The sequence below is a fragment of the Onychostruthus taczanowskii genome, unplaced genomic scaffold (genome assembly GCF_017590055.1).
Source record: "Onychostruthus taczanowskii isolate IOZ18803 unplaced genomic scaffold, ASM1759005v1 scaffold9, whole genome shotgun sequence".
In the NCBI taxonomy this organism is placed as follows: domain Eukaryota; kingdom Metazoa; phylum Chordata; class Aves; order Passeriformes; family Passeridae; genus Onychostruthus; species Onychostruthus taczanowskii.
Genome location: NW_024506993.1, coordinates 7,208,483 through 7,235,415, shown reverse-complemented (window position 1 = coordinate 7,235,415; position 26,933 = coordinate 7,208,483). Strand labels below are relative to the sequence as shown.

General features: G+C 44.1%; 1 protein-coding gene across 2 annotated transcripts in view; it reads right to left on the bottom strand.

Annotated features, from left to right (window-relative positions):
- Window positions 1-26,933, bottom strand: part of CADPS (calcium dependent secretion activator) — a 206,163-nt gene that overhangs the window by 76,192 nt on the left and 103,038 nt on the right. For both annotated transcript variants that reach the window (XM_041425708.1, XM_041425710.1), the window contains exons 10-13: window positions 21,907-22,015; window positions 20,685-20,897; window positions 9,453-9,589; window positions 4,072-4,259 (exon numbers count right to left, since the gene is read on the bottom strand). In XM_041425708.1, the coding sequence (XP_041281642.1) occupies window positions 4,072-4,259; window positions 9,453-9,589; window positions 20,685-20,897; window positions 21,907-22,015 (647 nt within the window). The remainder of the gene's footprint in view (window positions 1-4,071; window positions 4,260-9,452; window positions 9,590-20,684; window positions 20,898-21,906; window positions 22,016-26,933) is intronic.

Here is a 26,933-nt window from a genome sequence, read left to right as displayed (position 1 = left end):
AAAAAAATGCACAAGTGAAACCAAGGCCATTCCTGAAAGCCACTTCTTTGCAAGGGACAGGAGCCACTGCTCAAGATTTAAGCACTAACTTTAGACCTAAAAAAGCTGAGTTCAACTTTCTGTTCCACAATACTTCTCCCATGTGCAGACAGGGAAGAAGTGAGGCTCCTCTAACGCATCACTTCTCCGTGTGTCAAACAATGCTGGCGGTACTGCCACAGCCCTCTGACATGAAGACAGTGAAAACAGGGAGAGAGAAGGCAGGGAAAGATCTTCGTGGCCATGTAAATCCTTTCACAATTTTATTCCAAATCACAATGTCTTTTCAAAACCATTCCTGCTCTTGCCTGTGCTAGTTCTCTGGAAGACTATTGATAAAGAAAAGCAACATAGTGGTGGTACCAACAGCAAAGACACATCAATAAACATGCAACATGTGTTGTTGGATATCTGGATAATTCTGTGCCTTCACTACCAGTCACCTATGTAAATACATCAGAAATAACATTTTTTTTATAATGATAGGTCTTTGCAAAAGGCGTCCTCTGATATCAAGTGGACAAAACTCCATTATCAACTAATGAGTGACCACAACGATTAAAAAGCGTTGAGTTCCTCAGTCTCAGTGAAGAGCAAGTACCTGAGGACAGTAAACCATGTGGATATTGCTCTTGCTGTTTTCCTCACACCCTGCATTTGCATACTCTGGTGTCTCAGGAGGTGAAACATTTAACTCCATTTCTACTTGTGAAAAAGATGAAATTAAAACAAAAACTATGTGGGCTGTCATGCAAATAGCAGTGATTTACAGCCTTGGTATGGAGAGATCATGTCAGGGGTCTGAATAAGATATATGACTCCAAAGGAGAGGAGAGACCAAACTCTGACAATGTAAGGCAACAGGGCTCCAAACTGTCCACAAAATCCCATTTTGACCACTTCACCTGCTGCAGCTGCAGGGCCAGCCCCAAGCTGGAGCTGCATTTCCACCAGCAGCCTCCCTGCTCCCGTCCTGGCTGCGGCACGGCAGCACTGCCGAGGCGGGGGCCGGCCGGGCGAGGAGGCATCATCCCCACACTGACACCTGTCATCCTGTCAGCCTTGACCTTCAGGCTGTCCTCAGCATCCACAGCCTGCCTGCACTTCCCGCTGACTGCGAGCGACTGTTGTCTCGCTGCCTGACCTTATGCAAACACGATACAAACAGACAGCCCACCTCAGCTCCATCACTGTCTGCTGCTAATACAGGAGATTGATAGCCACATGAAATTATCTCCCTGTTCGACCTTCATTACTGGGTGGCATATTCTGTCTGACAGCCAACTTCATCCTGGGGAAAGCTAAACCACCCATTCAGGGGTTTTTACTGTCTAAAAGTGAAGGAACTCTTCTTTATGAAGAAAATCAACACTTCTTCAGATTTGATGAAAAAAGAAGCCTTTCTTAAACATAAAAATGTCTTGTAACTCAGCCTTTCCCAGACCACTGTGCATTCCAACAACAATGCAATGCATGGACACTCCAAGATGTTCTGTTAGATGCTGTGCCAGGTCCTGGAGCAGGTGTGCCACCTTGACAACTTTTACACAGAAAGTTTCAGCTCTGCCACGAGCTGTAAGTTTCCTGGGGAGAGCAGGGCCAGTCATAAGGCAATGAGCAATGTATGGACACAGCAGGTGGGAGGGAGGGACGGAGCTAAAGCGAGCATGGCTTTATACACATCACAACTGCCAGTAAGGACTGCACGGGTAAATACTGGCTTTCCATCGCTCTCTGCCAGCCAGCTCGCAAATGCACGATGCATGTGGCCTCAACAGCTCTCTGAAAAGAAATCGTGACTCTTCCACTCAGATATTCAGATTGCTTAGAGTAGACACGAAAGATAAGCAGTCGCGTTTTTCTCCGAGACCTCCTGTGGTCCCTTTCTGTGACCTTCTGGTAGCAAAAGCCAGACGCTGCACCCCGCAGACTCCATAGCAAACTGTTGGGTGTTAAGCAGAGCCTGCCCTTGGTGGGAACGCGCAATGCTGCAGCCTTGCAGCTCCCACACAGAGCCTCCCGCAATCCCCAGGCAACAGAGAGACGGCACAGACCAAGAAGGAACATGAACCTTCAGCTTTCGGATGTGAAGTCAACTGTCAGCTAAAGACAACTAAGTCACAGCAAGACACCTCATTCCTTTCTTGGAATATTTTAAATGAGTGACTGGAATAGCCCATCCGCAGCCAAATTGCCCCTCTGGCAGTGCCCAACAGGACCTTGTACAGAGCAGCAGCCACACACAGCCCTGGTCACCTGTACAGCATGGGGCTGGCTTGAAAACATGACATTTTCCTGAGCCCACAACTCTCCAGCCCCATGGAGAGGGAATGGGAGGTTGGACCTTGGACCTTGGCCCAGATCATCAGATACCTCCTGCCACCAACCCTGATGAAGAGAAAGCTTCAGCCCTGTCTGTGCTGGACCCTGTGCAGAGGTACATGGGGTAGCTGTGATGAGCATCCCACCTCCTCTCTGTTAGGAGCCAGATGGGCTTTGAGCCAAGTCCTGTTCCCAAACCAGCTGTCAGCTGAGTCCTGCCCAGGACAAAGGGCAATGGAGCAGCTACTTTCACTGTCTCATCCCATCCCCATAACACCATGTGAGCCATCTTCTAAATACACACCTAAAAACTTAAGTCTCTGATCCCCCGTGGGAACTGGGTGCCCAAATGCTATCCAGCTCCCAGGAGAGCATGTGACCCAAATGCTGGAGTCAGGTCTCCCTGAGCCATGGGGTGCAACTGCCCAGTGTGCTCAGTGACTGAGGAGCCCTCTGCAACACACTCCTGTGCACTGCACACTTTCGCTTACCTTTTCGGCTCTGGATTCGGCTGGGTTTTGGACTCCTTCTTTTTTTTGGACTCCTTTTTGGAATCCTTTTTTGTCTCCGTTTCAGCGGCAGAGGCTTTGCCCCCCTCACCGTCTGCACTTGGCTGTGACCCACCAAGTAATTCTGCCATGAGTTGGCTTGGGGGAATGATTGAAATGTGGGGGGCAAGGCCGGCAGCAAAAGTGAAAGAAATAAGAAGAAAGCATGAAAAACCTCAAAATAAAGCAAAAGGAAATTAAGCTGAAAGGAAACAACTGAAATCATATAACAATTGGCAAAGAAAGAACGAATGAGCAACGGAAAGTCAGAACTAAAAAAGAAACTAAGGAAGCAAAACTTGGTTTCCATGACAAGATGTATGAAAGTAACTGCAAAAGCAAGCGACAGCCTTGCAATGTGAAACCTGGGCAATGCGTGTCATAATTCAGGGTGGTATTTACCAGAGGTATATGAAAACACCTAATTATTTTATAACATTCCTTCTTCAGCAACATATGTAAGATACAAAGTGATATCTCAAAGTATAAAATACAAATTAACAGAAAAAAAGGCAGAAAAAGAAGCTACAATAGATGCTACAGCTGTCAACAAAATAAACGGAGAGGGGGGAAAAACACAGCTCCAGTTCCTCCCATCAAAGATTTGTCACATTTGAGAGAAAGGAACTGTCTTCTTCTGAAACTGAAATTGCTTTGTAACAGAGCAAGATAAAATTTCCAGCTATGTCTAAGCAATTTCTGAACTGATGTCACGTGGGCTTTAAACAAGACATGGGTGCCCAAGGGCTTAAAGCCCTTCTGAGCACTGAAGTTTGATACTGCTGAAAATTTCACTGCTACAACTTGTCAGATCCTCTCGCACAGCAATTAAATCAGCACAGTGTATCATTTACTTCTATTTATTCAACCCGTGACAGTCACAGGGACTGCAACTGTATCTTGTTCAGAACTGCATCTTAGCAAGTGCCTGGGCAAGTAAGTTAAAAACCTTCATTTCTGGATCCTCTATGTGCATTTTTACTGCTTACATTAAACAAGCAATGAAACAAACAAACAAACCGACTATGCCACTAGAAGTGCTGCTGCCAAACATCCACTGTGAAAACAAATTGGGGACTGTTGTGCATTATCCAAGGAAACCTGTATTTGACAAAGTCATCTCTTTTTGGCAGGGCACTGCTAGCCAAGAAGAATTCCTTACCTGTTGCCATGAACATGTGATGCACAAAAGGCAAAGCTGTAGTGAAGTAAGGTGGGGTCAATCATAGCTCCGTTTTCTGCGCGCTCTAGCAAATCTCTGAGGTAGCAGAGATGTCTGTGACAGCCTCTCACTCCATTACGTGCACAATACTCATCTAGCACAAAGACCTGGCCAGGACTAAACCAGCCCTGTTTAGAAATAAAGAGACTTGATTTTAAATATAAGTTATTAAATACAAAGGCTATCAGACTTGGAGGTGTAGTGGTCAACTGTTCTAATAAAAAGAAATACAAACCTAAGGCTACATTAAGGAAAAAGGAGAGAGGTCACTCAAACAATACAGTCTGCACATCATCACTCAAACACAGCATATACTCAGTGCAACCGTTAACAAAAACATATTATGCTACATTAAAGGGAAATGTCATTTAAAATGCTGAAAAGTTAGGTCAGTTCGTGTCAGTGCCTAGCAAAAAAATACAAAGGAAGAAAAAGACACCTTTAAGAGATGACAAGGTTTGGTTACTTAAACAGTGTGAAACAGTAGTCTCATTCTGGGGATGGGATTGTACGTTTGGCCGGGAGAAGGAAGATTGATCTGGGGGAAGAGGACAGAGCATTACACTGAAAAATTACTTCTCTTGCATCTGGCAGGTAGGAACGTCCTGCAGATGGAGAAAGGCAATTCTGCAGTATCAGAAGGGGATATTTCCCATTGTCCTTATTGCATGCTGCTGGCGACATGCTCTGACATCGCCCAGTTCCTTGGCACTGAAACAAGGGAAGCTCTGCTCAAGAGCAGGATTTCTTTACACATCCAGGAACCTCAGACCATTTCTTTGTATCACCCTGAGGGGCTGGTGACACAAGGCTTGTGGTGCAACGTCCAGACTCCCAAGGAGGACGCCCTTCCCTGCAAGGGGATGGCTCTGGTGAAGGTCCTGGGACAGCTGAAGGGGAACGTGCCTCTGCCTTCAGGAGAGGGGCTAACGAGAACGAGGATAATCTCGTAGATTGCTTTTCAAAACGCTGCAAAATCGTCAATATTTACATGGAAATTTGGGCGCTAAACAATTGCTAAGACGCAGCTCTGGAATGCATCAAGCTGCAAAATCTTTCATCGTTTAATTGAAAAGTTCCTGCAGCGGGCGGGAGAGTAGTTGAGGCAGAGCACTGCCCCTATAGGCAACTTCTTTGCCACCCCATCTGTTACCCCAAATGCTACATCTTAGAAACAACACTGCTGTGAAAGATTAAAATATATTTTCTACCACTCAGATGACACCAAATCTTTTCTAGATGCCAAAATAGCTGCTTTGAAAAGAGTTGAAGAAATATCAATTAAGAGCTCAAAGACATAGAGAAGGATTTGCTCATCCTTATTGGGCCAACTCCAAAACAGATTGAGAAAAGAATTAAAATAATGAGGGGAAAATGATAGATATAGGGAGTAGCTACAGTGCTGGGATCACTAGAAGTGCACATTTCAAAATGAAGCCACAGAACAATGCAGATGGGACAGCGCTCTGGAAGGCTATTTTTTGGGAGGGGTATATTAGCCTTCACCATTTTTGCTGGTATTTTTGTCTGCTTTTTGGTTGGTGGTATTATGCTTGATTCTGGAGTTCTTTATGTTGCCTGTTTGTTACATCCTTAGACCATCTCTTGTCTCTTTTAATGTAAGCCTTTGGTGAACAGGCATGGTAAAAATATGGAAATGCCATGATTGCTCTGCTTTTGGATATAGGGGTAAAAGTTCAGCTGAAATTGTTATATTCACCTAGTACAAAGAAAGAATTCATTTCTCCCTATGGGGTGAAATCTTGGCTCTACTGACAGTGATGGGAAGGCTGGCACTGATTTCACTGGAGTCAAGTATCAGAGTCTGAGCAAAGGAAGCAGAGGCTGAACCCAGCGATCTGGAGCACGCCACATTGCTCCCCTGAACTGGGGTCTGCAATGTGCTGTTCTCAGGAGAACAGAAGGGATGATGGTAAACACCCATAATCGCTGCCATGGTGCCATGAGGGGAAGCATGAGCAGAGATCAGAGGTTCAGTGATGAGCCCCAGAACTCATGAGAGCTCAGGCAGCAGAACCAGAGCCCCAGGAGGACCAGGAAGTCTTCCTTTGCATGGCAGAGGCAGGAAATAAAACACTTGCTGCTGAATGGGGATCCAACAGAGCAAGTAAATGCTGCTCCCCACAGCCCAAGAAAAAACCCCAAGGTTTGATGAAAATCAGTGTTCAAACAGATCCCCAACATCTTCAGGCAGATTCTGGCTCTTGATGAAGGTTTTCCTGGTCCAACAAGCTGACACCCAGCCAGCCTGGCAAACGCAGCCACCAATGATGACACATGGGTGTCTGTCCCCAGTGCAGATAGGTGCAGCTCAGTGTGGCCTCACAGATTGTCTCCAATGACATGAGGAAACCTGGAAGGGACAATGGAGAAAGGGCACAGAGCACAAGGAGCTCCACTGACTGTGTTCAACAAGCTGAACTGCTCTGATAAGGAGACATGTTCCAGGCAGGGAAGGTCAGGAGTGCTTTGGAGCTGGGAAAAGAAAGGCTTGGTCAGGGCTGGTGACACATAGGCCAGTTGTCTACAGGCAAATGCAGCTTCTGAGAAAACCAGAGTTTTTGAGGGAAATTACACATTCCAGTAGCTGAGTTTTCTGATTTATCATAGGAAATCTAAGAGAATTTAATCTTGGTGGCTTGCTTCATGGACCTCTTAACCTGACTCCCTCATATTATCTTGGTTAGGCTGGGTACTCTGAAGACCTTTCTGTGGTACGTGCTGTGCTGTATAACACAAACTGTACAGATGCTGACACATCATGGGCAATACAGCTCCAGCAGAGAGATGGCTGTGTGAGCTAGATGCTGGCAGTAGGTGGGGAAGTCTTGGGAAGAGTTGGAGGGCAGTTTCAGAAACAACACACACGTCCAAGTGAAAAGAATGAAGACCCACACATGTGTAGGGTCCATACTAAGCTGGAACAGCTAAATACTCTTCTCAAAAGTCCAGGAAATCCTCTGAATGTGACTGTATTATCAATTTGTGGATGATGGGCAAGACCCCTCTGCAAGCTCTGCAGAAAGTGTTCTTCCCCCTCCCCAGCACAGAGCTCTCTGCCAGTAAATATCACTTCTGCCACGGCTGGGATGAGTCAGCCAGGCTGTTTGTTTTCCTAGGGATGCCTGGCTCAGCCCGCGACTGGGCTCACGGTAGTGTTGTTTAACCTGGTTCCACAGAAAGGAAGCAATGCTGAGTTATCCTCTGTGCCTGGGTAAGTCTTCCCTGGCACCTCCACGTCCACGTTTGAAAACAACAAGAGGTGTGACGAGGCAAAACTCTGTGTAACCTTGCACGGAATGTCCTGTAGGGAGTAAGAATTGCCCAGTGGCACGCAGTGGACAGAGCAGGCCTACCACGGGCTCAGAGCTCCTCCAGCCAACTCAGCACAATGCTATCACCAACATTCCAAAGACACAGTAAGAATAGTGGGAGCTCTTTGCAGTTTTTGAGGGCAGTCTGTTTTTATACCATAATCAGGACAAAAACATGGCAAAGTAAGTAAAGAAGCACGTGAAACCAAGCACAGGTGAACACAGGCCATTATTCTGTTCCTTACAACACTGCAATGGGTGATTTGAAAGAAGATGGTTAATTGGTGATGCTCCACTCTGAAGAGGATGAGTCTTGGTGCTGAGGGGAGCTCCACCGCTCTGGTAGCTTCTAGCAAGGGCCTAAACATCTCCATAACAAGCAGAAGTGCAGCTGGTGGGTTTCTTGAAGAAAAACATTGTTAATCATTTTCAGTGATGGTCTCTCACCTCTCCATGAGTTTAGTTCAATGGCCACAGATTTCTCACCAGGCCCAAGACTGCACAGAGACAAACCAGCAGCAAGCCAACCTCTCAGACATGCATGGATGGGGATGGTCTTCCTAGGGTCAGCCATGCGTGGGGAGCAGAAGCTGCATGCCAAAGTCACTGCCTGCCAGAGCAAGGACCTTGATGGAACCAGTGAGGAACCTGCTGCAGGTCTGACAATGCTCCCACCAAGCCTACTTGTACCACTTGGGTATCTGCAGGTAAAGTGCAGCCTTCCCCCACCCCGTCCTTACCTCAGGGGATGTCCACAACTGTTCCTCCTAGCCCTGCCTCTCCTCAGGAAGGTGACAACTCATTACTGCTAGTGGCATTTACTAGACCTCAGTCCTTCAGAGGAGGAGGTACAAGGAGTGTGGTACAAGGAGCAGGGCAAACTCATTACTGCTAGTGGCATTTACTAGACCTCAGTCCTTCAGAGGAGGAGTGTGGTACAAGGAGCAGGGCAGTGAGAGGAGCACCGTGGTGGAGGGGGACATGGAGGGCAGGATTTGAGACCAACAGCCTCCTTGCCAACTGCTCAGCTGTGTTCCCAGCCTGCTGCTTTTAACAGCAAAGCACTCAGGAGCTCCAGGGACTGCACAGCTGGCAAAGGCTCTTAGCACAGTGTGGTCTTTCTGCTGAAGGAGCCCACCATGACACCCCAGTGTGCCACCCTGTGCAGCAGTAGGAGGGCAGCAGATCAGAAACTGTCTCATGCTGTGTTCAGGACATGTCCTCTGTTTCAGGACGCTCTAGAAAGGATTCATCCTGTTGTTTTCCCAAAAACTAAGAGCTTCTTCATCCTCCTCACTGAAACTGCTGAAATTTAATTGCTCAGGTTGCATTGTTACTGGTTATTTGTTATTTCAACCCTTATAGTACAAAAGCCCCCAAGCACTGCACCCCAGCCAAAGACTACAAGCTGTCCTGGAACATCTCAGTGCCACTGTCCTACAGTGGGCAGAGAGCTGCACCTGCTGCTCATGGGAGTACTCAAGATGGGCATGCAACTATGTGAGCATGGACAGACTGCAGCAGCACTGCAGTTATCCACACAGTCCCATTTGTTACCTGCTTGGGACCCCTGCTCATAAAGAGACACAAAGCTGGGCCACAGTTATTCCTGGTGGGACTCCATTGACATGGGAGGTGGTACCAGACAGTCATCTTTTCCCTGTTCTTTCATCCAGAAGACTCTGGAAGGCAGTGCAGGAGGCTGCAAAACACTGCTCTCTACTTCACATTCCCACACTGGAGTTTCTCTTTGCAGGAAGAAACATTTTAAACATTGCAAACAGAAATGATAAAGACAGTGCGACTGGAGAAGAACAGCCAGTTCACTGCAGGCAGCCTCTCAAAAGAAAATACCTCTGGGTCAAATTCAAACCTGGTGTAAACAGAAGTCAATCTTCCAGCAACAGGGGGATTAGCCCCCAGTCGCACTAGCTTTGACTTTGCTGCTTGATGTTTATATCACTAGAGACCAAAGAATATACTTGCCAGACAAGAATAGGAATCATTAAGTCTGTGGTCCAAAGTGAGGCGCTGAACCATCTCAAAGAGTGAAGCGTGGTCAAAGTTACAGGGATTGGAAGAGATAAATTCATCCATGCCATGCTTTTGAGCTCTATCTGCATCTGTTCATTTATACATATAGAGAAAGACACCATTTAGAGAGATATAAGACATTTTAGTTGACAAATATAACAGAAAAAATATACAGTATGAAGCATGAAAGCCAAGTATCTCCTCTTCCCTCCATTGCCATTAAGTTTTCTCTTTGCAGGCTATACGGTACACTTCACCTCCCATTGTCAACTTGCATCAGTTATGGACTATATTATTGTATCTAGGCAAAAGATTTTAGAATTAACATCTTGTCAACTGCTCATTATAGTGCATTTATTCTGTACTTAAAACCAGAAAACAAACGTACAAATTCACTCTGTATCTTACAACAGGCTATGAGTTAACAGAATTTTGGCTCACATAAGTAAATTAGCTCCTATTTAGATAGTTGTGGTTAATTGTAATAGATTCTGCCATTCTAATGAAGTTACAGCTTTTTTCCTCTACATTTACTAGGTTTTCTAGGTATCACACCAGTTACGTTGTTCTTTCTCCAAATGCCAATGTTTGTCTTCCCCACGGCAATTTTTTTTCCTAACAGCAACTTTAAATGCTACCTCAGTGAAATAAAAAGATGCTCTTTTAAGCATTGCTAAGAAGTTAAATTGATATGTAGTTTGTTGTCACAGAGGCAGTAACCCGACAGTGCGTCGGAGCTGCCAGTCATCCCGATGGAGAGACTGAATTTCCTCTGCCTAGATTACAAGCTGCCATTTTTGGGTGAATTAACAGCCTCAACGTATTCACACTTCTCTGCTTTGGGTGACGTTTATGGGCACTAACTCCTAGGGGCTAATTAATTAATCTCAACATGGTTAACTAAACTACACCGAATTCAGCAGTTGAAATGAAGCCTCCAAGCCAGCCTGGGTGCGGCCAGCCAGGACCCCGCTGGGAGCAGGTTTTGTTCTAGCAGCCGCTGGGGAATTAAAGGACACCTTTCACTTGGTTTTGTCTGTGCTCAGCTTCCTACTATATGGGTTCTTGCCAAATCCTTGACAAAGAAAATAGGATTTAAATCCTTCCCCTGTTTATAGCCTCCTAGGGGAACTGGGTGGCCTTGAAACAATGTGGCTGAAAGGACACAAAAATGCAGTTTTCCGCAGCAGGAGTATATGGTAACTGTATTTGTTTTAAAACAAAATCCCTCTTTACCAGAAAAATAACCCCAAAAATCCTTAATTAAAAAGGAAAAAAAGTTTTAAATGAGAATGTGAATGTTATTTTATATATATTTTTCTATTAAATATTTAGTTGTGAAGGATGGCATGTCTTTCCAAATACCTCATTTGTGTCAGTGCTCTCATATAGTAATGATCATTGGTAGCAATCTTTACATTTTCTGTATAGTCTGTCGTTATCTATATACAAACTATATAAATAACATCACTCACTGGAAAGAAATCAGACAAATTGAAACATGTAACATTTCAATTAGCTGCTAGCAATACTTAATTCAGCTGTAGCTGGCAATTTTCCTCACTATAACCCCACTGAATAAACACTGATGTTTTTCCTACAGAGGATTAATTTTTGAGGGTCTGATCCCCTGTATGTGCTGGGGTCCTTCTGACCCCTAACCCTGCCTCCCTCCCAGGACCCAAATCCCTCCCTCTCCCTGCTGTGTATTCAGCACCAGGACAGAAGCAGCTGCTGATGGTGCTGAGTGAGGTGGCAGCACAAGGGCTGGCCCAGGGGATGGGAACAACCTCCCTGGGGAGCACATCACCTCCATGGCACCTCTGCAGCATCCCTGGGCATGGGATGTGAAGCCCACCCAGCCCTGTGGCCTGCAGCACAGACTGGCTCCTGTCTATTTTGACAGCTTTCTGCCCTATTGTCTCTGTCCCTTTGGGCCAAGATGGATTTGATTGCATTCACTCCCAAAGAGTTCGGCTGTGCTGTTTTCATTCCATCCCCAGTGCCCGGAAAATGTTTTAACAGCTATTATCAGACTATTTTTAATGGCTTGCTGCTCTGCCCGGCTCCTCCGAGTTGACTGCAAGCTGACAAATTGGCTGGAGGCCTTCATTTGCCAGTTTTGCTCAGAGATTTTATTACTTTTCAATTAGGAGCCCTGATACACTGTCAATCCTCCTGCTCAGCCAACGAGGCTCTGAGAGCCGAGTAAATCAGCTGGAAATTGGAAGAGTCCTCTAGCCCTTTAGCTGGTGAACCTTTTTGAGCATATGTGCTAGAAAGCATGTTTGAAATGAGTATTTTTTATTCCAGACTAATAAGCTTTTCCCCATATTAATCCTCTAAGCAAGGTGGGCACAGAGCAGACCTTCTGCTGGTGGGAACCGACTGAAGCGCCGCTGGCTTCCACAGAGCTGAGGGTCTGGCTGGGCTTTTTACAATCTCCCTGCCCAAGGCAGGGGCACAGAGAGTTCCCTGACAAGCGTGAGAACAGACACAGTGATTAAATGTCCTTCACAACTGGCCATAATCAGGAGCAATTTTACTTTCATTAAACACTTTGAAGCCACATCTTCCGTTGGGTGCCTGCTCGAAAGCCCATTTGCCCCAAATCTCTCCTCATCAGAGCAACCACATGAAGAGAGAGACATCAGACATGGCACTGTGTGAGCTCAAGTGACCAGAAAAGCATTATGCACATGACTTCTGCTCAGTCAGTGATTTAAAATGTGGATTTCTGCCATGGGAAGGAGGATGAGCAGCTGCAGCTCTCCCTGCACAGCCCAGTGCCACAACTCTTGCATGGCCAAACCATTTTGCACCAGCAGAGATGCAGGGCTGGGTGAGTGCACATCACCCACCCAGGGGACACAGCTGTTGTGAAGGGAACTGGAGATGACTGTGGAGAATGGTAATACAAATGTGTACTTCTTTTAAATGGAATATCAGCTCAGGGCCAGATGCTTCATTGGGCCAAAATTCTTAAAAATTAGGAACAGGTTAAAGAAGTCAATCCTACACTAAACTCACCTTCCCTTAATTATTCTAAATAAACATCCCACACACCTTGCAATTTATTTTTGCCTTTTGATTTTTGCAATGGGCTCACTTTTAAAAACTAAATTCATGAATGAAATTATAACAAAAACATTAAACTTCATAGGCAACACAAAAAGATCTAAATACATTATTACTCTGCTTCAGACAAATATCTGCAATTTACAATAATGCCAACATTTGCATATGAAATAAGTTTTATGTATAATCCACTTTCTTTCAAAATGTTCTATATAGTTTGAATGTGGTTTTAAAGTACAAAACGAGAATTGCTAATATTCACACCCAAACTGTACAGCCAGTTTTTAAGTACTTTAAATTAATTGTTTCAGTCAAATACAGCTGCTTTTTTGACCCTGCTCTGTTATTCTAGCTAAAAAGGAAGGAGAAACCAAAGAAAGAAAGTTATATGATGCTCCAGTAATTTGCAATCCCTTCCCAAGGTGCCGTGCCAAGCTCGCTGGTGTTTCTTTGTTCGGTGCCCCAGCCAAAATGCTGCTTCAGGCCCACAAAAGTTATCTTACATATTTAGACAAGCTGCACACAACTGCAGCTGAAAGGTGTTTGATGGTGGTCTCAGGAGGGAGGCTGCCAGTGGAGGGACATGGCCAGCACAGGCTCCACAAACCTTCCTTCTGCAAAACTGCAGACTCTGGCCTTTTATATAACATTTGGTCCCCTGCATTACTGCCTTTTTAAAATACTGCTGGGTTTATTTTGTCCAGTCTGCATTTTATGCTGACTCCATTAACTGGACCCCTGTCATACACACCCTCCCTACATGTGTTTGAAATCAGAATCTTAAAAATCTGCCAGTGTCAGGAACACAAAGATTTCAACAGTAACAAGAATAATGAAAACCAAAGGACTGTCCCACTGTTCTGTTCTCTGAGGGCTGTATTTCTCTTTATCTATCTGTTATTTAAAAAGGAAGAGACAAACCAGTCAAATCCCTCATTCTTTTTTTTTTTTTTTCTTAAATGTATTTCCCTGCTCTCTGCATTTCTTTTGCTCCAGCAATAATTTTGGCAGATTTTGCTTTGAGAGCAGTGAAGTTAATAGCGGGGGACAAGCTCCATAAAAGAATTCTTGTTATAAAAGGCTTTAGGTAGCCATTTTATTGTAAGAATTTCTTACTCCAGATTTGTTTCTTTTCATTAATGAGTGACTTTGTTTTAGTACCAAAGGCAACAGAAAATCTAGTAAATTTTACAACACATTTCCCTGTTGCAAGAAAATAAAAATCCACCAAACAAACAAAAACCCAAACAACTGTAAATTAAAAGGTGACTTTGTATCTTACTCATCTGGAAAATGTGTGCTTGTCATATCTGCTTGACATTACAAGAATGAAGATGTGGTTTGGACAGTAACAAACAATGACACTAGTCAACCTCATCAGAGACATGAAATAAAGGAATGACAATGATTGATGGCAGCTATTCATTTACAGATATTTCTAGAAAAGTCTTTGCTGGCCTGGCTGGGCAAAGTGGGAGAACTTTTCCAGCCTGGCCAGCAATGCACCACGGCAGGTGGCTCATGGAGTGCCCACTGGAACCCCCTGCCTGCCCTGAGGGGCAGCGGGGTCCCCTCCTGCTCACGGACACATTTGGGCTGTGACTTGTGAAAGAAATACCCAAGGAAGAGCCTGAAAACCCCATTTTGTTTGCCTGCGTGGAGCAAGAGGCTTCACTAGCAAATACTGATGTTCTGGAAGGGGAAACACTGAATCCCTGTACCTGGGTTAAAACACCAGGTGGATTGTGAGTGAGCTGCTGGCAGTGTTAGCTGGTGACTTCCCACATCCCCTCCTCGCTGTGCACTGTGGCACTGCTGCCTCTGAGAAGTGATGTGTGTGTGCTCAGGGCTCCCCAAACCTGCTCCCCAAACCTGCTCCCCAAATCTGCTCCCCAAACCTGCTCCTTGCTGAGCTGTGGCCACTGCAGGAGCCCCAATTCACTTCTCAGCTGCAGAGCCAAGAGCTCTTTCTTCTCCTCTTCATATTATTGCATGTTAGAAGACAGTTTTAAATATAATGGGCTGTTTATTCCTGTGGCTTATGGCTTTTTCCCTGCTGCAAAAAAATTCTTTTCTGCTTCAGTTAGAATTTTAATAAATTGTTATGAATGCTCCTGTAAATCACCAGACACACCAGGCACTGAATTGCAATCTAAGTTGTCTAAGGATTGGCAGTTAGATGAATAAGAATTTGTAGTATGCACTTACATAATTCCTTGTGTGGCAAGTTAAAAACATAGTTTTAGAACAGCTATTTATAATATAAAACATTATTTCACAGCATCTTTGTAACTACTTAAAAATATTTTGAATTGGATAGCTGCAGAAACCTCTGAATATGTATTTCATAAGTTAGAGTTCCAGGCTTCTTAAAGCATGTAGAAGAGATTTACAGGCTAGTTTTAAATTCATGCAGGTTATGTGAGACTGATTTAACATTTTAGTTCTGCATTCTTGCAATGAAGCATCTGCAAGTTGACAATACAGAAGACACAGCAGCGCTCTCATGATATCTTTAACTATCTAAAAAAGTAAAGCAATTAAAGCACAAAACTAATAATCTAATAAGATAGCGATGCATTGTAGTGCAAATACATGTAATGTTGCCAAACCCAGGTTCATTCATTCATTCATTCATTCACTCTTTCTTTCTTTCTTTCAAAGTGGCAAAAATCTGTATTTCATTGAAATTAAACTTTTGTGGGTTAGTTTTTTTGTTGCAGTAAAGTCTGATAAGAATTCTCTTTGGAAATCCAAACATTTAGAAAACAAAATAAAGAAAGAAAAAAGAAAGTGTCTGCTGAGAAGGAATTCTGCCTGCTACCCAGGGGGATATTTGTACACACACGCACATACTCACACATAGGAAAAAAGAAGAAAAAAGAAATAAAAGGAAGAGGAAGGAAAAAAGGAGTCTTGTTGATGGCCAAGAGGGATGACACCGCCTGTTCCTTCTCATAATTGCATTCAGATACTCCAGATACATATTTGCCAGCTCTCATGACCCACTGATGCTATTCCCTCCTAAGGAAAGCAGGCACTCACCAGATATTACAGAAGATTTTAACACCAATAAAGGATTTGTACTGGGTGTGTTTAGGACTGAACAAACTAAGGAGAAGCTCTCTTACAGCACAGGTCTGGGCTTTTATCTTTTGCAAAGTCGGTATACCAGCAGGAAAAAGTAAAATAGCAATTCCCCTGGCTTATTTTTTGACTAGCACGGCTTTGATTGGTGACTGAGACCCATACTAAAACAATAATTTATGATAATTTGGGGCAGCAGCAGCACCCCTCCATGAAAAATGCATTTAAGTCAGAGCAGGCCAGCCTCTCCAAATGCAGGGTGAACCAGAGAGCTGCCACTTGCTGCTGAAATCATTCCCTGCCGAGTTAACGGGAGAGGAACTAATCAAACCTCGATGATTCAGGGCTCTTTTCACAAGGCATGTGTGGAGGGGTTTCTAGGGGCCTCCTCTGGAGCTCTGCACCTTTTTTGGGTCTCTTGGGGTCTCCTGCCCTACCTTTCTATGCTTTGAGGAGTCCATGGTTAGCCCTGCACTCTGGTGCGCTGCACCAAGCTAATCATCGGCACGGAGAGAAAGGATATTGTCAGAGTGCAAAATGATCTGTTTTCAGGCAGGAAGCAGTCAACTAGATGTAATTTCCATGAAACAAAAGAAGGTATTATTTACAGTTTTATTGTGATGTTAATTACTATTTACATCTTGGAATGAAAAATAGAAATGTTAATGATTGGCTTTACTAAGAGGATCACTTGATGCCAATGTGAAAGCCAGGGAGAGAAGGCAATTATGCAAACATCACATGCATCCCAATTTCAGTATGGAAACTTACATTTCAAATCTCAATTCAGGAAAATAACATGGAAAGTTTGTACTACAAAATCTAAACATGAGAAAGATTTAAGAGAAAAAAAAAAAGCACATTGCATATGTCAGATAATCTAGTCTGATTATCTGAGCTGTGCTAGCTACAGGGAAGCACTTACCCTTGAGTCCAGCTAGAAGTTAGCAGGGTAAGAAGGAACAAACCAGAATAACATAAAGACTAGCAACAAGGCTCAGGAAAGCAGACAGGAGCCCTAACCTAGCAGCTAAATATTTGGGTTCAAGCAAAGAATGAAAAAGAAACTTAAAGAAAATCAAACCAACCAAAAAGAAAACCACTTATAGCTGAAAATTTCTCAAGCAGCTCAATAAACCTTGCTACTTATTATGGGGGAACAAATCATCACAAATTCTGAAAACAACCAACTCATTGTATATGGTGTGATTAACAGTTATTAAATATAAACAGACATTAAAAACTAAATGTAACCACAAATGATACGTAAAACAAGTACAGACCAATCTTTCATGTCAAAAAAAAAGGGCTTCAAGAAAAAAAAAAAAGAATGTTGAGCACGTTTGGGAATTTTCTTTGATACATCACTAACACAGAACAAAGATTGGTGCTTTCAGACAGGTGACCACTTTTATGAAGCTTAAATATTGCCAAAAGGTGTAATATGTATTGGCAGCATTATTGACTATAATACTGTGAATGATTTCAACAGTAAACAAGAACAGTTTGGGTTTTTTTCTTTTATAATGCGAACACTGGAGAAAAGCACAGCTTTGTGTAAATGGAGTTTTTCTTTGAAATTGCAGCAAAACAAAAAAAGCAAAACTTTTCACTCTAACAGGTATTGTTCACCCACATAAAAGGAATTGTAAGTCATACAAAAATTAATGAATAGCAGGATCTATTTTTTCAGTACTTAAATTGCAAATAAAATAAACTCCACCCTGGTTTGGAGCTGTCTGTTTACTTCTAAGTCAAGTGCTGCCATTGAACTATGGATGAGAATTTGAGTGTTGCTCAAACTTTACATTTACTGAGTCAAAAGAGGCGGGAGCCAAGTGGAATTTTGTTTCTCCCAAGCTTCCCAAACAGCAAGATATGTGCTTCCCAAGTTTCAGTGCAACAGACAGCTCCACGCCAGGCGCGGAGGGCTGGATTTTCTGTGCGTGTGCATGCATGCGCATGAGCCGTCTCGGACTGCTACGACATGGAAGCTGTAACAACAGTTACTCGTCAAATGGCTTAACATTTACTTCTTTGCACATCCTCATTCACCATAGCCTCTAATAAGCACAAAGAAAATAAAAATATGACAGGTATAGAGATAAACGTACAAGAATAAAATGTCTCACGGAAGTCCTTACCTTTCCGCAGGCAAAAAAAACCAAAACAAAACCCAAACCCCAAACCACAACACCCAAGCCAAATACAAAGCCAATAGCAAACCTAGACCCTTTTAAAAATGCAATACTTGGTATGTTCGGATTTCAAGACTGAAGGAGCTGAGATATGTATTTGTGCATTTGGGACTCCCCATATGTGGCATGCATGATTCACTGTTGCTTCAGATCATTTAACTGCTATGCCCTATGACTTTTGCAATGAGCACTGCCATGTATACATGTTGAAATAAGAAAAATGAGCAGCCTTTCCTGTTGAGATGAAGGTGTATTATGGCACATTGCCCTCCTCCTCTTGTAGGATGTGCACAAAGACCTGTCAGAGGGATCTAGATCAAAACGGGGAGGAGGAAGGAAAACCAAGGACAAAACACACTAGCCCAGAAGATGCTCAAGTAGTAAGCCGTCACACTGGTGGACTGATGAGCCAACTAGTCTCTCTCTCCCAGGCTTTGGCACAACACATCCAAGAGGGTTTCCGAGTTCTTGCAGCAAAAAGGGGAGACTGACGCAGTGCAACTTAAAGAAAAATGCATTGTGGATAGAAAGAGGGTGGTGGTGTTATAAAAAGCAAAATGATCCAGATTTGGAGCTGGTATTGGCATCAGAACAAGTGAGAGAAACTGAGGTCAGATCCTGACTCCCTCAAATGCTCTGGAGGGCCCAGGGGGTGAAATCTTGGCTGTTTTCACCAGAAGCAAGGATAAGGGAGCCCTGCCTCCTGGCAAGTGAGCGAGATGCAAAAACAAGGTCAAGCCTGTGGCATGCCTATAGCTCTGAGCACAGTCAGGCTGAGAATCTGGAGGACCACAAGCAGCACAAGGCTCTGATGGACATGCTAGGCTGTGTAGATGCAGAGTTGACTCCCGGGCCCAGTCACTGACTTCCCTGATCTATGGCAAGGATTAGGACAAGCCTTAGGACAATGCCCTTCTCCACCCCAGGTACCCTAAGCACAGAGGTTCAGCTCTCCCACAAATACAGGGCTTGGCTGTGCAAGAAAATCATACACCCAAGTGTTCACAGCCCTGGGCAATTCCTTTCCCTCCTCAAAATTCTGGCAGATTTTGCTACAGCTGCTATGATGTGTCTTGGAAAGCAACATCTCACCTGACCCTTCATATTGTTCTGGTGAACTGAAAACTCTGTAAATATCAGGAATTTACCCAGCAGAAAAATTCTCCAAGCTTGATGTCTGCAGGGATGGGAGAAGAGTGGAAGGAAAGGTGTTTCCTCAGTTTGATGTTCTCTGTTCTCATCCTACTCTGCAGGGATCATGCTGGGATGGACAGGAGTGCATCCTCTGGACACCATCCCCACAACTAAGAGCAGCCTTCAGCATCACTTGTTAGAAGAGGGAGCCACAGGCAGAATCCCTCTGTTGCTCCCCCTTGTAATGCTTTGAAGGGTTTTAGTATGTGAAAAAGCAGCAGTAGAAGAACCTGTGCCTGCTACTTCTGAGAACTCTCTGATTAAACATTCTGGGCAGAGGGACATAAATCCCTGGGAATGCTCTTGGGTTGAAACGACTCAGCCAGGTGTAGAGGCTTATCACAGCCAGTAAATGTCCCACTTGCAAGAGGCCAATTCCCACATCCCATTTTGGGGAGACTCTCTGAGCGGTGTCCTTTCTTCCCAACCCTAGTGGGACAACACCTTGCACTCCCAAAGTCAGTGACTGCAGTGAAGAGGATGAGGATCACTGAAATGAAAACACTGACTATAGGTTACCACACTGCATCACACTACAATTCACTTGTAGCAACTGCAGAAGGGAGGCCAAAACACACAAGCATGTGGAAAACACAAAAAAAAAAAAAAAAGCAGCAAGCAGAGGTTTTCTGCTGTAGCACTGGTCATAGAGCTGTATGTCTTGTACTGTTACTTTCTATAAATACTGTTATGAAGTTAAAGAAATACAAAAGATGGTCAAATGCTATTGATAAGGAAAGCTCAGATTTTCTGAGTTCCTTACAACAATATACTCCATAACTACTTTACAGAGACTATTTTAAAAAGTTGAAATCTATTTTAATCAGAAGAATTCTTTAATATTTACCACTTTTCCTTATTTTACTTATATTTAATGATAATAATTCTTAAATTTTGCTGAAACTAGCAAGAACTGCTGTATGTTACATAATAAAGGGGCTGCAGATGATTGAGACCTTCAAGAAAAATAAGCCAAGAGGCATTTGTGTGGTTTATAATCAAATTACATCTGCAAGAGAAAAGAAATTGCTCTAAATTTCAGATGAAGAAAATGTGTGTAACTGCATAGGACATGCAGCATAGCTACAGCTTAAAAGATGATTGCTTTAAATTCACATCTAACTGGCCTGCAAAGCAACCTGTTAAAAATACCATATGTTTTCCTACAGTTGAATATTCAACAGGAGACCTCTTTTTGTGTGTGCATTTCATACTTGCAAGATTTGCACCTGTAGTTTTGAGCACATGATGCATTTGACAGACAGCTAATGGTGCTAATGAATTGCTCTGATCTGGGTGTGCAATTTATTGTGTGGGGGTAAAACACGTGTCTGTGGAAGGCAAGGTGGGTCTCAGGCTCTCAGATCCCAGTCTCTCTCCTCCATCAAGTATTGCACTTTAAAATACCCATTGACAAGTTCCCCAAGGAATTTTGTTTCTTGGGTTTGGTTCTGTCAAACACACAGGTTAACTGCTTCTGGATCTACTGATGTAAAAAGAAGCTTTATGATAATGAAAAAACATTTTGTTTTGAAATCAGAAACATGTGTGTGAATATTGATTTACATCAGTGCAGAAAATCTTTCCATCAAAGACTTTGGCTGTCTAGGAGAACTTATTTACTTACAAAATTGAGAGATTGGAGCATCTATCTGGGGTACATTTCCTCCTTTAGCATTTAGCTTTTGCACTTGGGTAGGTGGCACAGGTTTGTGAGACTGGCCAGTGGCTCGGTACATGGCTTGGACCCACAGGATACGGTCCTGCTCATCATCACTCGCAAAAATCACTGTGTCTCCTTCCTTCACGGCGTTGAAGAATGTTCTGCCACCATCCAAACCTGGCAGGAAAGGAAGTGACAATGCAGTTTCACAGACTTTGAGGCCAGCCAGGAGATCTCCCCCAGTTTCCCACCCCACCACTGCTCGGGTGTCTCTTCACCCAGTCCCATGCTGCTCCCAGCTGAGTCCCCTCCCCTGCACCAAACTCACCTGCAACACAGCCCACAGGTCCCCAGGTAACCAATTACTAAAACATGCCCCAACACACTTGGATTAATTGCTTCTCTCACCTACAGCTCCATCTGTGCTAGTCCCATGTGGACACCACTGGAGCCCAATTAAAAATGGGGTTTGAGTGGGAGGTTGCCCATTAGACTGAAAGCATCAGTGCTCACACTGCAGAAAAAGGTCCTTGGGTGATATCCTTATTTCTATCTTTGCCCTGATTTTCTACCCATCCTCCCATCTCCCTGATATGAAAATTAAGGGAATAAAGGGAATAAAGGGCTTGACAACAACCTACTGTATCTTTTCTCATCTCCTCTGGGGATACCATTACCCAAGGCATGGTGAGGATCACCATGCTCAGCATGTTGTCCCACTGAAATAAAAGAAAAATTGTGCTCATCCACTTGAATAAGGGAGGCACCAACAGGTGCCTCCAGGTACCAGGGTTTTCTGTCCTTGCCCCTTCCATGCACTGACATCCATCCTAGAGAGAATGGGGCAGGCGAAAATGCTTCCACAACAAAGACAAGGATAGCTGCTAGCCTTTTATTTAGGGGATACAATCTGAAGGCACAGGTTAGATCATTACTCAACTTGAGCATTCAGCTCACAATAAAATTTCACTGGGATTTAAGTGTCTAATTCACTTAGGCTCCCCAGAAGAGATGAGTCTTTCCCTCCTCTGGTGCAACTCCTAGCTCAGTCCCTTAGATCTATTTATAGTAAAGTCATGCATAGCTAATGATCACTATAAAACCACAGATATTTAGAATAATGCTGATCAGAGTTCAGCTGCAGGCAGGGAGGGGAGGAGAGAGGAGTCCCTTTGGGAGCCCGTACCTGGCTGCGGGTCGGTGTAGTCCACAGTGTATCCGTCGAGCTGCAGCAGCTCTTGAGGTTCTGCTTTTTTCTCCCGGTAGCTGCACATAGCAAATGTATATTGACTAACCTGAGGAAAATCACAAACCTAAGATGGCACCGGGTGACCACCACAAGGCAATCCAAAGCACTTACAGCATGTTTGTAGGGATGGGGGATGGAGGGGTAATTTGGATGTTCATTACCCATTAGAGACAGACTAAACTTCTTACCAGGCTTTTGCAAAGCCCTTTCTTAGCACACCCTCCTGCAGCACACACCTTATTCTCTGCATCAGTACATACAGCGGTTTAATTTCCTCCAAAAGAGGAAGCTCCACGGCTTAAAACCCTCTATCATTCATCCCCAGACAAGTGCAAGAGTGACACCCTGTCACAAACAATGTGAGCTAAATTGCTAGGTGCCAGTCATATTAAAGCAATCTTAAGATGCCACTGATCTCGGCAGTTGTTGTCATCAGTGCTGTAAATGGCAGCTCTCACTCCTCTGAGGTACCATCTGCATGACACGATACATTCAATGTCAAGCTCTTGACGGAAGCCGACTCAGCTGCGGGGGCTCTGCCAGGCTCCCGAATCGCCTTTAGGAGCCCATCAGGCCGCATCAAGGCCCCGTGCCTGCTCTGGATGCTCGGCAAGGAGCTCATCCAGCCAGGAGAGGAGAGGATTCTCCGTGCCCCAGGCGAGGAACTCACAGGGAAATTTACTGTCAAATGATTTCAAATGACTTTGTTAAGGTTGTGTCACATCCTGGACGCCTGACGTAATTTTATTCGTCTGGACATTTTCTTGACCTCTGGAGGAAACTTTAAAACTCTGGTGGGTGGCAATGAATTGTGCTTGTCATTTTTTGGAAGTTGGGAGAGATCCTGAAAGATGGGAGCGTGGCTGGGCTGGGGGGTTTTGCCTTCAAACTCCAGCCAAATTGCTCGGTTACAAAGATACACGCAGCACTTATTTTAGTGGCATCTCTCACTAATAAAATGTAATTTTTTGAAGTCGGGGGACCCGTCTATTGGCACGGCGTCGCCCAGACACCACTTGGTTTACTGCTGCCCTCTATGGGTTTCTGCTCGCTGCCAGCCTGCTCCAGCAGCCCTGCCTGCACCGAGCCTTCCTCCAGGAACAGCTCCAAAAGCCACCTAAGAATAAACTCTATCATTAACACATTTGTGGGAGTAAGACTAAAAGCGACGCTTTAAGCATCTTGCATCCTCCTTAAAACTACCAGCACTGACGGGAGATTGACAAGTAGCAGACCAATAGCAGGAGCACACCAGTGCATATTCCCTGTTCTGAACTTTGCATGCCTACCATCGTATGGGCAACACAAAAACTAAAAAGATTAACACGAAGGAATCTAAAAATAACCCAGTGCCCCTCAGCGCAACATTCGGGCTCCCGTGGTGTTCATTCAGTCGTACTTGCAGTATGTTGCTGCCATCTCCTGGAGAAATTCTGGAATGTGCTTTATTTATGGAAAAACCCTAGAGATCTCGCCTGAACGGTAAGGATTTGATTGCTCTGCGTTAGATAGCCTGAACTTCATGGACTGCATGATAAACGCAATTGCTGAAATGAGCCAGTGGTAACTTATGCTGACATTTATTGAGAACCTTAATACTACTAATGCTTTTTTTGCTTTTCCTGTATGGTTTATAGCAGCAGGTAATTCATTCAATAGTTTAGTTGTTGTTCTCTGACCCTGAATATGAGGTCTGAATTTTGGGCTCTTCTTCATATACAAGTGATTCCACTCCTCTTTAGACCCGGAAAATATTCTTCTATCAATAAGACAACCATAGCAACACAGTGGCAATGTAGGGAAAAAGGCATTTCAGAGCTGGTATTTCTCATGTTAAAGGTTATAAATGACAGGTGAAGACAGTAGGCTCTGGTGGAGTCATCCTGGTACAGAGGCAAAGCAAACTGATCTCTTCTGTTGGAATGCACAGGGTTTCCTTGTTATTAGAGGAGACCTTCAAGAGAAACCTGCAGGTGGGTCTACAACAGGCAGCGAGCCAGGGCTCATCCAGGTTCATGTCCTACTTCTTCTCTACTCACAGAGCTCAGAAGCCCAAGCTCAGGAATTGAGCTTGCTGGCAGGAGCAAGCCACAGGTCAGGCTGGAGAGAGGACAAAGCTAATGATGGCCTCTGGAAGAGGTGCCAATTGTGCCATGGAGAGTGCCTGTACCTAAACAACTTGAGCTACTGACTTCAAGGACTGGCAGACCAGCCTGTGTGCCCTGTCCTGCTGCCTGAAGCATTTACTGCTTGGAGTCAGAGAGGAGTTGGTGCAACGGCCACCAGTGCAATGTGGCTTCTTCCATTTACAAGCAGTGGTAAAGCTAAGCCCAAGAAAATGAGATTCTAGAAAGCTCAGTATGTCACAGTTGTGCTTTGCTGCAGAACAACACTGTAGGGTCAAGAGAAGATTGCACTTGCCTTTCATCAGTCCTCCAAAATATTGTGCTTTACAGAGCCTGCTTTCTGGTAAGCTCAGAAGTGGCCAGACAAGTGAAACAGTTAATAGCAGAAATTAATCTTACAGCCTGCTGAGTTCACTCTGAACCATAGCTGAGTATGAGAGCGAGCGAGCAGATGGGATGGGCAAGATGAATGGTTTGAGTAATTGGAAAAAACACAGATACAGAGGGAAACTGAAGGAAGACAGAGGAGAAATCTCTGCCCAGTGAGGGACAAACTCTCAAAGCAGCTGGGATTTCATCCAGGGACTCGATGACAGCCAGAAAAGGAGCATCTAAGGAAGCTGAACTGAGAGAAAGTAAAAGAAGGGAATTAATCCAAGGCACCCCTAGCTGGTTCATTACAAAACAGGGGAAAACACTTTGAGAAATAATTTGAGACAAAAGAACGTAAGGGAAAAAAAAGCTGGGGGAAAAGACAAAGAAATTCAGGAAAGGGGAAGCAGACAGCAGGAGACAAATGCCGAAGTTCACTATTCCCAGGCTGCTAAATTAAATCTGACTTTCTTGGCACTTGACCATATTCTGTCACCAGCTATATAATCCAACTGATTAATAAATACAGCAGATATGCATTAACCAGTCCTGACTTTGTCCTGGTTTCTCCACCAGAGACTCCTGCTGTAGCGAGCACTGCTTTCCCCAGGATCCTGCTCAAACCTGTTAATTGTCATGCCTCACACTCTGAGCTCAGTCATTTGCTCCCCCTTTTTTACTGTTGACACAACACCACCCTACTTGGGTTAAATTCTTTAATGGACCTTTTCTAAATTAACAGCATGCATTTTGTCCCAAGGGAGAGAAACCGTGCGAAGATACTGCCAGCTGTAATACAGTTTTCCACTTTGATGGGAGACTCTTGTCCTCTGGTTGCAGCTGTACATTGCCTCCCAAGCCCTTTCCTGACACAAATGAGCAGAGGAAATGATCTAGCTTTAAGAAAAAAAAAAAAAAGCAGTTTTCACATCTCAGCATATCCATTCAGCTCTAAAAAACTGCACAAAACAGTTGTCCCAGCTTCTCTCCTCAAGCAGGAGATGTGTGTGCTCTCCTGGGCAGGGCTATGTGGTGGGAATTCATCCAGTGAGTATGCAGGACCTACTGCAGCCAGCTGTAACTAGCTGTGGCATCAGTTTAACCAGCAGTTTCCAGATATTCTGTATTTATCATCACACTCCAGATTTTACAAGAATCACCATCTATGCCTAGTTCTCAAAAAGGGTCTAAGAGAAAACATTATTTAATATGATTACGGGGACTACCTATGGGTCATTCACCTCAGCTTGAAGACCACAGTCTAGGAGTGCTCATGTACCACATTGCAATTCTGCTGAATTATTTTCAATTTCTGGGTGATATTCAGAGTTACTGAACTCTTACTTCATTTCATTTTATCCCAAGTCAGCTGAGTTTTGCTAAAAGCAAGGACTGTCACTATTAGTCTAAATTATGCTGAGTTTAGGGAGTCTGTCACTAGAACAATAGATCCAGGCGTAGACACTGCAACTGGTTTTAATCTCTAGAGAGTTGATCTGGTTCCAACAACATTCTGCAAACACCATCAGACACAATCAGCTGAAAACTGCTTCAAGCTACTCAGCAGACATGTCATCCAGGTACCATGGAGTGTTACTTCCCATATGCTGCCAGAGCACTGAAATGGGGTTATGATAAGAGATGAACAGATTCAGTCTGAAATCTCAGTGTAATTAATTCACTTGCCCTTAAAAATCATTGTAAGAAATTTCCTATTGCAAAGCCAGCAAACCCACCATAACCAACCATGGTGTTATTGCCAGTACAGCACATCAGACCTTGCAAAGAATTAATACAAGCTCTGCCAGCTATCAAAAATCCCAGCTTTTGCACGAGGGTCTAATTGGCAAACTGGCTGAAATTTGTGTGCTGTGCTCAAGCAGCTGATACAGCAACTTAGGAAACACAACATCTGAAATGGATGTACATTTTCTTTCCTAACCAGTCACAGAGAACTTTACCCTAAATAGCTTAATTGCTTTTGCTTACCACTGCCACTGGCATTACTGCTGCCTTTACGAAGCATTTTCCTCGCTTGTGATGCTGTGGACCATTTCCATCCAAGCTCAGGGCCATATTCTGCCATCATTTTCACACTGCATATCTCAGGATTTAAAATTAGGCAAGTAACGAGTCTCTGCCATGTAATTTACATCTAATCAGTATTCTGCTCTTCTGCTGCTCATCTCAAAGGGTGTCTATGAGAAGGGTGGGCAGTGTACAGAGAGGACTGCGATTCATTCGGAAGGGAAAACTAACCCCTCTTCATGCACAGATCGGTGCTGGAGGAGCACACGCCCTTGCTCTGCCATGCCATAACTCTTCCCCGAGGGGCTGAGCCAAGTCCACCCAGCAGGGCAGGTGCTGGAGAGTTGAGCTCAGGTCTAGAAATGACACAAAGGAACTGCTCGCACCCACTACACCCAAACAAATCACTTCACTCCTGTATAACCCTTGCAGTTACAC